General features: G+C 38.7%; 1 protein-coding gene across 1 annotated transcript in view; it reads left to right on the top strand.

Annotated features, from left to right (window-relative positions):
* Nucleotides 1-14,294, top strand: part of PCGF3 (polycomb group ring finger 3) — a 299,567-nt gene that overhangs the window by 142,754 nt on the left and 142,519 nt on the right. The window contains exon 2 of the mRNA XM_053702738.1: nt 6,649-6,766. Within this exon, the coding sequence (XP_053558713.1) occupies nt 6,658-6,766 (109 nt within the window). The 5' untranslated portion in view covers nt 6,649-6,657. The remainder of the gene's footprint in view (nt 1-6,648; nt 6,767-14,294) is intronic.

The raw sequence follows: 14,294 nt of genomic DNA, 5'->3' as shown, positions 1-14,294 counted from the left end.
CTCCTTCCAATAAACATTCTGGAATTGAGAGCAGTTCTCAATGCCCTTCTGGCTTGGCCCCAGTTAACAACTCGGGGGTTCATCAGGTTTCAGTCGGACAACATCACGACTGTAGCTTACATCAACCATCAGGGAGGGACAAGAAGCTCCCTAGCAATGATGGAAGTATCAAAGATAATTCGCTGGGCAGAGTCTCACTCTTGCCACCTGTCAGCAATCCACATCCCGGGAGTGGAGAACTGGGAGGCGGATTTCTTGAGTCGCCAGACTTTTCATCCGGGGGAGTGGGAACTTCATCCGGAGGTCTTTGCCCAAATACTTCGACGTTGGGGCAAACCAGAGATAGATCTCATGGCGTCTCGCCAGAACGCCAAACTTCCTCGCTACGGGTCCAGATCCAGGGATCCGGGAGCAGTTCTGATAGATGCTTTGACAGCACCTTGGAACTTCAGGATGGCTTATGTGTTTCCACCCTTCCCGCTGCTTCCTCGATTGATTGCCAAAATCAAACAGGAGAGAGCATCAGTAATTCTAATAGCACCTGCATGGCCACGCAGGACTTGGTATGCAGATCTAGTGGACATGTCATCCTGTCCGCCTTGGTCTCTACCTCTAAGACAGGACCTTCTGATACAGGGTCCATTCAAACATCAAAATCTAACTTCTCTGAAGCTGACTGCTTGGAAATTGAACGCTTGATTTTATCAAAACGTGGTTTTTCTGAGTCGGTTATTGATACCCTAATTCAGGCTAGGAAGCCTGTTACCAGAAGGATTTACCATAAAATATGGCGGAAATACCTATACTGGTGCGAATCCAAAGGTTACTCCTGGAGTAAGGTTAGGATCGCTAGGATACTGTCTTTTCTACAAGAAGGTTTAGAAAAGGGTTTATCAGCTAGTTCATTAAAGGGACAGATTTCAGCTCTGTCCATCTTGTTACACAGACGTCTGTCAGAAAATCCAGACGTCCAGTCCTTTTGTCAGGCTTTAGCTAGGATCAAGCCTGTGTTTAAAGCTGTTGCTCCACCATGGAGTTTAAACTTAGTTCTTAACGTTTTACAGGGTGTTCCGTTTGAACCCCTTCATTCCATTGATATAAAAATGTTATCTTGGAAAGTTCTGTTTTTAATGGCTATTTCCTCGGCTCGAAGAGTCTCTGAGTTATCAGCCTTACATTGTGATTCCCCTTATCTGATTTTTCACTCAGACAAGGTAGTTCTGCGTACTAAACCTGGGTTCTTACCTAAGGTAGTCACTAACAGGAACATCAATCAAGAGATTGTTGTCCCATCCTTGTGTCCAAATCCTTCTTCAAAGAAGGAACGTCTTTTACACAATCTGGATGTAGTTCGTGCCCTCAAGTTCTACTTGCAGGCAACTAAAGATTTTCGCCAAACTTCTTCCTTGTTTGTCGTTTACTCTGGACAGAGGAGAGGTCAAAAAGCTTCTGCTACCTCTCTCTCTTTTTGGCTTCGTAGCATAATACGTTTAGCCTATGAGACTGCTGGACAGCAGCCTCCTGAAAGAATTACAGCTCACTCCACTAGAGCTGTGGCTTCCACTTGGGCCTTTAAGAATGAGGCCTCTGTTGAACAGATTTGCAAGGCTGCAACTTGGTCTTCACTTCATACTTTTTCCAAATTTTACAAATTTGACACTTTTGCTTCTTCGGAGGCTATTTTTGGGAGAAAGGTTCTTCAGGCAGTGGTTCCTTCTGTATAATGAGCCTGCCTTTCCCTCCCGTCATCCGTGTACTTTTGCTTTGGTATTGGTATCCCAGAAGTAATGATGACCCGTGGACTGATCACACATAACAGAAGAAAACATAATTTATGCTTACCTGATAAATTCCTTTCTTCTGTTGTGTGATCAGTCCACGGCCCGCCCTGTTTTTAAGGCAGGTAAATATCTTTTAAATTATACTCCAGTCACCACTTCACCCTTGGTTACTCCTTTCTCGTTGATTCTTGGTCGAATGACTGGGACTGACGTAGAGGGGAGGAGCTATATGCAGCTCTGCTGGGTGAATCCTCTTGCATTTCCTGTTGGGGAGGAGTTATATCCCAGAAGTAATGATGACCCGTGGACTGATCACACAACAGAAGAAAGGAATTTATCAGGTAAGCATAAATTATGTTTTTTACCTCTGTGATTACCTTGTATCTATGCCTCTGCAAACTGCCCCCTTATTTCAGTTCTTTTGACAGACTTGCATTTTTAGCCAATCATTGTTGACTCCTAGGAGCTTCACGTGCCGGAGCTCAATGTTATCTATATGAAACACAAGAACTAACACCCTCTAGTGGTGAAAAACTGTCAAAATGCTTTCAGTTGTTTAAAATTACATGCCCTATTTAAATCATGAAAGATTGACTTTACTGTCCCTTTAAATCTCAAGGTGTTGTTTATTGTCCAAGTCAACACCGAAATTGTTATTGTTTAAAAAGATAGATAACACCTTTTATTACCCATTCCCCAGCTTTGCACAACCAACATTGTTATATTAATATACTTTATATCATTTATAGGGACAGTCTAGTCAAAAATAAACTTTCCAATTTACTTTTATGATCAAATGTGCTTTGTTTTCTTGGTATTCTTAGTTGAAGGCTAAACCTAGGTAGGCTCATATGATAATTTCGAAGCCCTTGAAGGCCGCCTCTTATCACATGCTTTTTTTATTTGCTTTTCACAACAGGGGAGTGCTAGTTAATGTGAGCCATATAGATAACATTGTGATCACGTGTGTGGCTTGTGGCAGACACTGCACTAATTGGCTAAAATGCAAGTCAATAGATAATAAATAAATAGTCATGTGATCAGGGAGCTGTCAGAAGAGGCTTAGATGCAAGGTAATCACAGAGGTAAAAAGTATATTACTATAACTGTGTTGGCTGTGCAAAACTGAGTAATGGGTAATGAAGAGATTATCTTTTTAAACAATAAACATTTTGGAGTAGACTGTCCTTTTAAGTTCCTTTTTATGATGGCAGTTTAATCAGGCTTGTAAACATCCAGCACAAGTATATTTATATTATCTTCATGCATGCAATAGATATGGAGAGGTTTACGGTCATTTCTGTGGTCTGAACTTTTCTTCTGTGTCAATACCTTTCAGTAATTTATTTAAAATTAATTCCTAAAATAAATGTGGAGAAAAGGAGTGGGTAAAAAAAATCGCTGATGCTGACTTATCTTTTTCACCAAGACAATGTTTTCATTATGACTAAGTGATGTGTTGTCATTGGTCACTTGCGTTTGTGAAGTCTCTGGGGATTGTTATGTCAAAGGTTGTTGGGAAAGTCACGGCAATAGGAGAAAACTCATTTAAGCGGTTTGATTTCATTTTCTTGTATTTGTTTTTATGACGTTATTCTATGAAATAAATATATAAATGACTGAGGGGATTTATAGATTAAAATAGTTTGCTCTGTAAAGAAATGGAAAATATGAGAAAAGCATGAGCGGACTGAATATAGACGGCTTACGTGTCACCTGACAGGAGTGCATTGAGAAAACGTGCAAGACTTTATATAGGTCTTATGAGAGCAATGTGCATATGAGGGTTACCTGTCTAATTCATTGTATTTTTGAGCATTTAAAGGGATCATAAAATAAAAATGAAACTTTCTATTTACTCGGATCACATTTGCTTTGTTCTCTTTGTTGAGAAGCATACTTAGGTAGTCTCAGGAGCAGCAGTGGGAGCTAGCTGCTGATTGATGGCTGTACATATATAGCTTTTTTGGCTTTAGCTCATGAGATGTATTCAGCTAGTTCCCAGTAGTGCATTGCTGCTCCTTCAGCAAAGGATACCAAAGCACAAAGCAAATTTGATAATAGAGGTAAATTGAAAAGTTATTTAACCATGTTTTGTCTGTCTGAATTATGAAAGTTTAAATTTTGACGTTATGGTCCCTTTAATGAAAGGTTGTGGTGTTTGTATGAAGACAACTGGCTTGGTTGGCAAAGATCCGGATAACTCCAATCGTTGCGTTGCCTCACGCACTGGACGCCAAAGGGGGCACACAACGATTAGAGGAAGCCAGATTAATCATCATTCTGCTTTAAAAAGCAGGAGCTGCGGGGCAGAGGATCAGCGTTATGTTTACCATAACGCAAAGGTAAGTATTTAAAAAATATGCATCTTTGTAAACTTTAATGAATTAAAGTGCCCCTGTTTTTAAGATTATTATTTGATACTGGCCTTTAATTCATTAAAGTTTACAATAACTTTAAGTTGTTAATATTTTAGCTTCAAATACTCAGGAACACAAAATCGAAAATTGATACAATATGTATAAAGTATAGTAAAGGAACAATCCCAGCCAAAGCCCAGGCCTCTACTCAGACTTGTATGGGAACTTCTGTGGAAGTGCTTCACTGATAAAGATGCTGTATGCCGGGGTTCTTTAAACTTTTTTTTCCCAAGACCCAGTACAATAATACCACATACCCTGTGACATATATTATACAAGATAGCTGCAATTTTTGGCAAAGTGACTAAAATGTGTTTGTGTACTTTATTCCTGATTGTAGTCAATCTTGAAACTGTTGTAAAAGGTAATAAAACACACACCACCCACTCTCCTATAACACACACATCACACACACTATTACACACACACACACACACACACACACACCACACACACACACTTTCTCTCCTACAACACACACACACACTCCACACACACACACTCTCTCCTACAACACACACACACACACCACACACACACCACACACACACACACACACATACGCACAGCACACACTCTCCTACAACACACATGCACACCACACACACCAGACACACACACACACACACCACACACGCACACCACACACACTCCTACAACACACACACCACTCACACACTCTCCTACAACACACACGCACACCAGACACACACACCACACACACACACACCGCACACCACACACACTCCTACAACACACACACACCACTCACACACTCTCCTACAACCCACACACACACACACCACTCACACACTCTCATACAACACACAAGTCGCGACCCAATAAACATGTTGTTGCGACTCACTCGACCCGTGGTTAGAAGAACCCTGCTCTTTGCAACCTCTTCTGGAACTGCATCCCAGGGATAAATACTCAGTGACATCCAAGTCTTCATAAGGGTCTTTTTGTTTTAACTAGAGATGCAATTTCAGTACTTAAAGGGACACTGAACCCAAATTTTTTCTATTGTGATTCAGATAGAGCATGCAATTTTAAGCAACTTTCTAATTTACTCCTATTATCAAATTTTCTTCATTCTTTTGGTATCTTTATTTGAAATGCTAGAATGGCAGTTTAGATGCCGGCCCATTTTTGGTGAACAACCTGCGTTGTTCTTGCTGATTGATGGAAAAATGACTCAACCAATAAAAAAGTGCTGTTCAGAGGTCTGAACCAAAAAATTAGCCTAGATGCCTTCTTTTTCCAATAAGGATAGCAAGAGAACAAAGAAAAATTGATAATAGGAGTAAATTAGAAAGTTGCTTAAAATTGCATGCTCTATCTGAATCACAAAATAAAAAATTTGGGTTCAGTGTCCCTTTAAAGGGACCGTACACTCCACAAGACATTTCTGTTGTGTTGCTATAGAGTAACAAATTAGTCTAGTCTAAACTCTTTTTTTGTTGTTGTTGTTTTTTTTTTTTAAATCAAATGTAACCTCTTGTTTTACACTATTGTTGTTCAATAGCCAAGGAGACCATCTGTTCTTGACTCTGCAGACAACAAGGCTACCACAGTCATTATGTATGGTTAAAGTTAATTGTTTTGCAGTTATCGCTTACAGCCAATTAGGGAAATACACGTTTGCAGGTCTGAGAATTAAAAAAAAAATCCACAATTTTTTGAGCTAAACTATTTTAAAGGGGAAACAAAAATGAATTAAAGTATATTGCAAAGTTGTTTTACTAAGCATAACTAAACATTTTATATTACAAGTATAAGGGGTTTACTGTCATATTTAACTTGTTTCAATTAATTGGAAGTCTATAAATCAATGAAGTCAAAGTATTGAACATTTATAACATTTTGTGTTGATTACATTTCAGCTTTCAAGTGTTACATTTAACATTCTAATGTTAGGTTCCATATTCAAATGTTAAACTTAAAGGGACAGTCTACTCCAGAATTGATATTGTTCAAAAAGATAGACAATCCCTTTATTACCCATTCCCCAGTTTTGCATAACCAACACAGTTATATTAATACGTTTTACCTCTGTGATTACCTTGTATCTAAGCCTCTGAAGACTGCCCCCTTATTTTAGTTCTTTTGACAGACTTGTATTTTAGCCAATCAGTGCTGACTGAGAAATAACTGCACAATGTTATCTATATAGTATACATGAACTAGTGCTGTCTAGCTGTGAAAAACTGTCAAAATGCACTGAGATAAGAGGCAGTGTTCACAGGTTTAGAAAATAGCATATGAGCCTACCTAGATTTAGTTTTCAACAAAGATTACCAAAAAAACAAAGCAAATTTGATGATAAAAATAAATTGGAAAGTTGTTTAAAATTGCATGCCTTATCTGAATCATGTTTAATTTGGACTTTAATATTTTTTAATATTTGAAAGTTGAATTCAATTCATTTTTTTTTTTTTTTGCAGACACCAAAGATGCTGACCAGAAAGATAAAGCTCTGGGATATTAACACCCATATTACGTGTCGTTTGTGCAATGGTTACCTTATTGATGCTACTACTGTAACAGAATGTTTGCATACGTGTAAGTAGCTATGGAAACGTATTATTCACATTTCATTATTTCTTTACAGATTTTTGATTTGTAGTTTTAAGATACTCATATTTCCAGGCTGCATAATTGAAGTCTAACGCAGTATTTTATAAAATCAACTATAAAAGTGTTCTTTATTTTCTGAAACCAGAACCACTTTTGCTTTAAAGGGATATTGTACTTAAAGGGACATTTTTCTTTTATGAGTCAGAGCAGGGGTCAACAAACAGCCAGACAGTGGTATTTGTATATAGATATATGGAGAATGACCCAAAAAGTTAGAAGCCAGAGGTAAATTTCTAGGAGCCAGTTCCTAGATAGCTCCCTGTCTAGATAGATAAGTACCTGCACCTTCATAACCCACCGGCTATTAGTATAAACATGCTTTACATAGACTGGGGACATATATTTTTACACCATACACCTTATAATAGAAGTTTAGAGCACTTTTGGGTACCTTTAAAAATGAGATATTTTTAAGGTTACTTTTGCATTAAATTTAGTGTGGTTGGCTTAGCGTACTCAGAAACTACTTCAGTAAGTTCCTACACCTTCGCTGTTTCTCCCTGTTCCCTTCGAGTTCTAGGCTTTTAATTTCAACGGTAGCACAGGTGCGCTAAGGGTTAACCATTTTATCCCTTTCTTATTTCTCCTTTTCTGGGATAAATCCTTTCCTGTTCCAGTGCTGCTGTAATCTATTAAAGTGTTTGACGAAGGCTCTCATGACCAGTGGAGGTGAAAGAATATTCTGATCAACACAGTTTAGAATTAAATTTGGGGTACAAACTTTATTTAACCCATTATGTGCTGTGTCATCACTTGGCTAATTTTACTGAGCACCCGGCTAAAATTTAAGCTAACATTAATATGAAACCCCAATTTTTTTTTCTTCATGATTCAGCTAGAGCGTGCAATTTTAAGCAACTTTCTAATTTACTCCTATTATCAATATTTCTTTCATGTAATTAACAAGAGTCCATGAGCTAGTGACGTATGGGATATACATTCCTACCAGGAGGGGCAAAGTTTCCCAAACCTTAAAATGCCTATAAATACACCCCTCACCACACCCACAAATCAGTTTTTACAAACTTTGCCTCCAAGGGAGGTGGTGAAGTAAGTTTGTGCTAGATTCTACGTTGATATGCGCTCCGCAGCAAGTTGGAGCCCGGTTTTCCTCTCAGCGTGCAGTGAATGTCAGAGGGATGTGAAGAGAGTATTGCCTATTGAATGCAGTGATCTCCTTCTACGGGGTCTATTTCATAAGGTTCTCTGTTATCGGTCGTAGAGATTCATCTCTTACCTCCCTTTTCAGATCGACGATATACTCTTATATTTACCATTACCTCTACTGATTCTCGTTTCAGTACTGGTTTGGCTTTCTACAAACATGTAGATGAGTGTCCTGGGGTAAGTAAGTCTTATTTTCTGTGACACTCTAAGCTATGGTTGGGCACTTTATTTATAAAGTTCTAAATATATGTATTCAAACATTTATTTGCCTTGACTCAGAATGTTCAACTTTCCTTATTTTCAGACAGTCAGTTTCATATTTGGGATTATGCATTGAATTATCATATTTTTCTTACCTCAAAAATTTGACTTTTTTCCCTGTGGGCTGTTAGGCTCGCGGGGGCTGAAAATGCTTCATTTTATTGCGTCATTCTTGGCGCGGACTTTTTTGGCGCAAAAATTCTTTTCCGTTTCCGGCGTCATTCGTGTCGCCGGAAGTTACGTCATTTTTTTGACGTTATTTTGCGCCAAAAATGTCGGCGTTCCGGATGTGGCGTCATTTTTGGCGCCAAAAGCATTTAGGCGCCAAATAATGTGGGCGTCTTATTTGGCGCTAAAAAATATGGGCGTCGCTTTTGTCTCCACATTATTTCAGTCTCATTTTTCATTTGCTTCTGGTTGCTAGAAGCTTGATATTTGGCATTCTTTCCCATTCCTGAAACTGTCTTATAAGGAATTTGATCTATTTTGCTTTATATGTTGTTTTTTCTCTTACATATTGCAAGATGTCTCACGTTGCATCTGAGCCAGAAGATACTACAGGAAAATCACTGCCTGCTGGATCTACCAAAGCTAAGTGTATCTGCTGTAAATTTTTGGTAGCTATTCCTCCAGCTGTTGTTTGTAATAATTGTCATGACAAACTTGTTAAAGCAGATAATATTTCCTTTAGTAATGTACCATTGCCTGTTGCAGTTCCCTCAACATCTAAGGTGCAGAATGTTCCTGATAACATAAGAGATTTTGTTTCTGAATCCATAAAGAAGGCTTTGTCTGTTATTTCTCCTTCTAGTAAACGTAAAAAGTCTTTTAAATCTTCTCTCTCTACAGATGAATTTTTAAATGAACACCATCATTCTGATTCTTTGGACTCTTCTGGTTCAGAGGATTCTATCTCAGAGATTGATGCTGATAAATCTTCATATTTATTTAAGATGGAATTTATTCGCTCTTTACTTAAAGAAGTACTAATTGCTTTAGAAATAGAGGATTCTAGTCCTCTTGATACTAATTCTATACGTTTGGATAAGGTTTTTAAAGCTCCTGCGGTTATTCCAGAAGTTTTTCCTGTTCCTAATGCTATTTCTGCAGTGATTTCCAAAGAATGGGATAAATTGGGTAATTCATTTACTCCTTCTAAACGTTTTAAGCAATTATATCCTGTTCCGCCTGACAGGTTAGAATTTTGGGACAAAATCCCTAAAGTTGATGGGGCTATTTCTACCCTTGCTAAACGTACTACCATTCCTACGTCAGATGGTACCTCGTTTAAGGATCCTTTAGATAGAAAAATTGAATCCTTTCTAAGAAAAGCTTATCTGTGTTCAGGTAATCTTCTTAGACCTGCTATATCATTGGCTGATGTTGCTGCAGCTTCAACTTTTTGGTTGGAAACCCTAGCGCAACAAGTAGCAAATCGTGATTCTCATGATATTATTATTCTTCTTCAGCATGCTAATAATTTTATCTGTGATGCCATTTTTGATATTATTAGAGTTGATGCTAGGTTTATGTCTCTAGCTATCTTAGCCAGAAGAGCTTTATGGCTTAAGACTTGGAATGCTGATATGGCTTCTAAATCAACTCTACTTTCCATTTCTTTCCAGGGAAACAAATTATTTGGTTCTCAGTTGGATTCTATTATTTCAACTGTTACTGGTGGGAAAGGAACTTTTTTACCACAGGATAAAAAATCTAAAGGTAAAAACAGGGCTAACAATCGTTTTCGTTCCTTTCGTTTCAACAAAGAACAAAAGCCTGATCCTTCGTCCTCAGGAGCAGTTTCAGTTTGGAAACCATCTCCAGTCTGGAATAAATCCAAGCCTGCTAGAAAGGCAAAGCCTGCTTCTAAGTTCACATGAAGGTACGGCCCTCATTCCAGTTCAGCTGGTAGGGGGCAGGTTACGTTTTTTCAAAGAAATTTGGATCAATTCTGTTCACAATCTTTGGATTCAGAGCATTGTTTCAGAAGGGTACAGAATTGGTTTCAAGATGAGACCTCCTGCAAAGAGATTTTTTCTTTCCCGTGTCCCAGTAAATCCAGTGAAAGCTCAAGCATTTCTGAATTGTGTTTCAGATCTAGAGTTGGCTGGAGTAATTATGCCAGTTCCAGTTCCGGAACAGGGGATGGGGTTTTATTCAAATCTCTTCATTGTACCAAAGAAGGAGAATTCCTTCAGACCAGTTCTGGATCTAAAATTATTGAATCGTTATGTAAGGATACCAACGTTCAAGATGGTAACTGTAAGGACTATATTGCCTTTTGTTCAGCAAGGGAATTATATGTCCACAATAGATTTACAGGATGCATATCTGCATATTCCGATTCATCCAGATCTTTTTCAGTTCCTGAGATTCTCTTTTCTAGACAAGCATTACCAATTTGTGGCTCTACCGTTTGGCCTTGCTACAGCTCCAAGAATTTTCACAAAGATTCTCGGTGCCCTTCTGTCTGTAATCAGAGAACAGGGTATTGTGGTATTTCCTTATTTGGACGATATCTTGGTACTTGCTCAGTCTTTACATTTAGCAGAGTCTCATACAAATCGACTTGTGTTGTTTCTTCAAGATCATGGTTGGAGGATCAATTTACCAAAAAGTTCTTTGATTCCTCAAACAAGGGTAACCTTTCTGGGTTTCCAGATAGATTCAGTGTCCATGACTCTGTCTTTAACAGACAAGAGACGTCTAAAATTGATTACAGCTTGTCGAAACCTTCAGTCACAATCATTCCCTTCGGTAGCCTTATGCATGGAAATTCTAGGTCTTATGACTGCTGCATCGGACGCGATCCCCTTTGCTCGTTTTCACATGCGACCTCTTCAGCTCTGTATGCTGAACCAATGGTGCAGGGATTACACGAAGATATCTCAATTAATATCTTTAAAACCGATTGTTCGACACTCTCTAACGTGGTGGACAGATCACCATCGTTTAATTCAGGGGGCTTCTTTTGTTCTTCCGACCTGGACTGTAATTTCAACAGATGCAAGTCTCATAGGTTGGGGAGCTGTGTGGGGATCTCTGACGGCACAGGGAGTTTGGGAATCTCAGGAGGTGAGATTACCGATCAATATTTTGGAACTCCGTGCAATTTTCAGAGCTCTTCTGAAGAGAGAATCGTTCATTTGTTTTCAGACAGACAATGTCACAACTGTGGCATACATCAATCATCAAGGAGGGACTCACAGTCCTCTGGCTATGAAAGAAGTATCTCGAATTTTGGTTTGGGCGGAATCCAGCTCCTGTCTAATCTCTGCGGTTCATATCCCAGGTGTAGACAATTGGGAAGCGGATTATCTCAGTCGCCAAACGTTGCATCCGGGCGAATGGTCTCTTCACCCAGAGGTATTTCTTCAGATTGTTCAAATGTGGGGGCTTCCAGAGATAGATCTGATGGCCTCTCATCTAAACAAGAAACTTCCCAGGTATCTGTCCAGATCCCGGGATCCTCAGGCGGAGGCAGTGGATGCATTATCACTTCCTTGGAAGTATCATCCTGCCTATATCTTTCCGCCTCTAGTTCTTCTTCCAAGAGTAATCTCCAAGATTCTGAGGGAATGCTCGTTTGTTCTGCTAATAGCTCCGGCATGGCCTCACAGGTTTTGGTATGCGGATCTTGTCCGGATGGCATCTTGCCAACCATGGACTCTTCCGTTAAGACCAGACCTTCTGTCGCAAGGTCCTTTTTTCCATCCGGATCTGAAATCCTTAAACTTAAAGGTATGGAGATTGAACGCTTGATTCTTAGTCAAAGAGGTTTCTCTGACTCTGTGATTGATACTATGTTACAGGCTCGTAAATCTGTATCTAGAGAGATATATTATAGAGTCTGGAAGACTTATATTTCTTGGTGTCTTACTCATCATTTTTCTTGGTATTCTTTTAGAATTCCGAGAATATTACAATTTCTTCAGGATGGTTTAGATAAGGGTTTGTCCGCAAGTTCCTTGAAAGGACAAATCTCTGCTCTTTCTGTTCTTTTTCACAGAAAGATTGCTATTCTTCCTGATATTCATTGTTTTGTACAAGCTTTGGTTCGTATAAAACCTGTCATTAAGTCAATTTCTCCTCCATGGAGTTTGAATTTGGTTCTGGGAGCTCTTCAAGCTCCTCCGTTTGAACCTATGCATTCATTGGACATTAAATTGCTTTCTTGGAAAGTTTTGTTCCTTTTGGCCATCTCTTCTGCCAGAAGAGTTTCTGAATTATCTGCTCTTTCTTGTGAGTCTCCTTTTCTGATTTTTCATCAGGATAAGGCGGTGTTGCGAACTTCTTTTGAATTTTTACCTAAGGTTGTGAATTCCAACAACATTAGTAGAGAAATCGTGGTTCCTTCATTATGTCCTAATCCTAAGAATTCTAAGGAGAAATCGTTACATTCTTTGGATGTTGTTAGAGCTTTTAAATATTATGTTGAAGCTACTAAATCTTTCCGAAAGACTTCTAGTCTATTTGTCATCTTTTCTGGTTCTAGAAAAGGCCAGAAAGCTTCTGCCATTTCTTTGGCATCCTGGTTGAAATCTTTAATTCATCTTGCCTATGTTAATTCGGGTAAGACTCCGCCTCAGAGGATTACAGCTCATTCTACTAGGTCAGTTTCTACTTCCTGGGCGTTTAGGAATGAAGCTTCAGTTGATCAGATTTGCAAAGCAGCGACTTGGTCCTCTTTGCATACTTTTACTAAATTCTACCATTTTGATGTATTCTCTTCTTCTGAAGCAGTTTTTGGTAGAAAGGTACTTCAGGCAGTGGTTTCGGTTTGAATCTTCTGCTTATGTTTTTCATTAAACTTTATTTTGGGTGTGGACTATTTTCAGCAGGAATTGGCTGTCTTTATTTTATCCCTCCCTCTCTAGTGACTCTTGTGTGGAAAGATCCACATCTTGGGTATTTATTATCCCATACGTCACTAGCTCATGGACTCTTGTTAATTACATGAAAGAAAACATAATTTATGTAAGAACTTACCTGATAAATTCATTTCTTTCATATTAACAAGAGTCCATGAGGCCCACCCTTTTTTGTGGTGGTTATGATTTTTTTGTATAAAGCACAATTATTCCAATTCCTTATTTTATATGCTTCGCACTTTTTTCTTATCACCCCACTTCTTGGCTATTCGTTAAACTGATTTGTGGGTGTGGTGAGGGGTGTATTTATAGGCATTTTAAGGTTTGGGAAACTTTGCCCCTCCTGGTAGGAATGTATATCCCATACGTCACTAGCTCATGGACTCTTGTTAATATGAAAGAAATGAATTTATCAGGTAAGTTCTTACATAAATTATGTTTTCTTCGTTCTCTTAGTATCTTCATTTGAAAAAGCAGGAATGTAAGCTCATGAGCCGGCCCATCTTTGTTTCAGCACCTGGGAATCGCTTGCTGATTGGTGGCTAAATGTAGCCACCAATTGGCAAGCACTAACCAGGATGCTGAAACAAAACATGGGTCAGCTCTTATGCTTCCTGCTTTTTCAAATAAAAATACAAAGAGAATGAAGAAAAATTGATAATAGGAGTAAACAAGAAAGTTATCTGAATCATGAAAGAAAAAAATTGGGTTCAGTATCTCTTTAACATTTATAAATAACAGAAAATGTTATAATATCGCAAAGTATTATACTTCCCCCACCCAGTACTTCCCAGTGCCACTTGGCTGGCAAACTTTTCTGTGGAGAACACTGGACAGTGTAGTTCCCACTGTACCAATACTACCTCTTACCATAAAACGCTAAGGGGTTACGAGGGGTTTTAATTAAACCCAAACCCTACCACTATAACCAGTGTACAACACATAATTAACTAAACCAACCCACTACAGTTAATTTTCTACAGGCAGAGCTAAATATCCACCCTGCCACCAGCTTGCCACAGACGGAGATACTTGCCAAGCTGTGACAAAAGGGAGAATGTGGGAATGAAGGGATAACAGCCCCTTATCCCAAATATAGCGTAATTCTCAAGCTAAGGAAGCTAAGAAATTATTTATTTGAGCATAGACAGATG

The sequence above is a fragment of the Bombina bombina genome, chromosome 2 (assembly GCF_027579735.1).
Source record: "Bombina bombina isolate aBomBom1 chromosome 2, aBomBom1.pri, whole genome shotgun sequence".
In the NCBI taxonomy this organism is placed as follows: Eukaryota; Metazoa; Chordata; class Amphibia; order Anura; family Bombinatoridae; genus Bombina; species Bombina bombina.
This window is presented reverse-complemented; position numbering and strand designations above follow the sequence as displayed.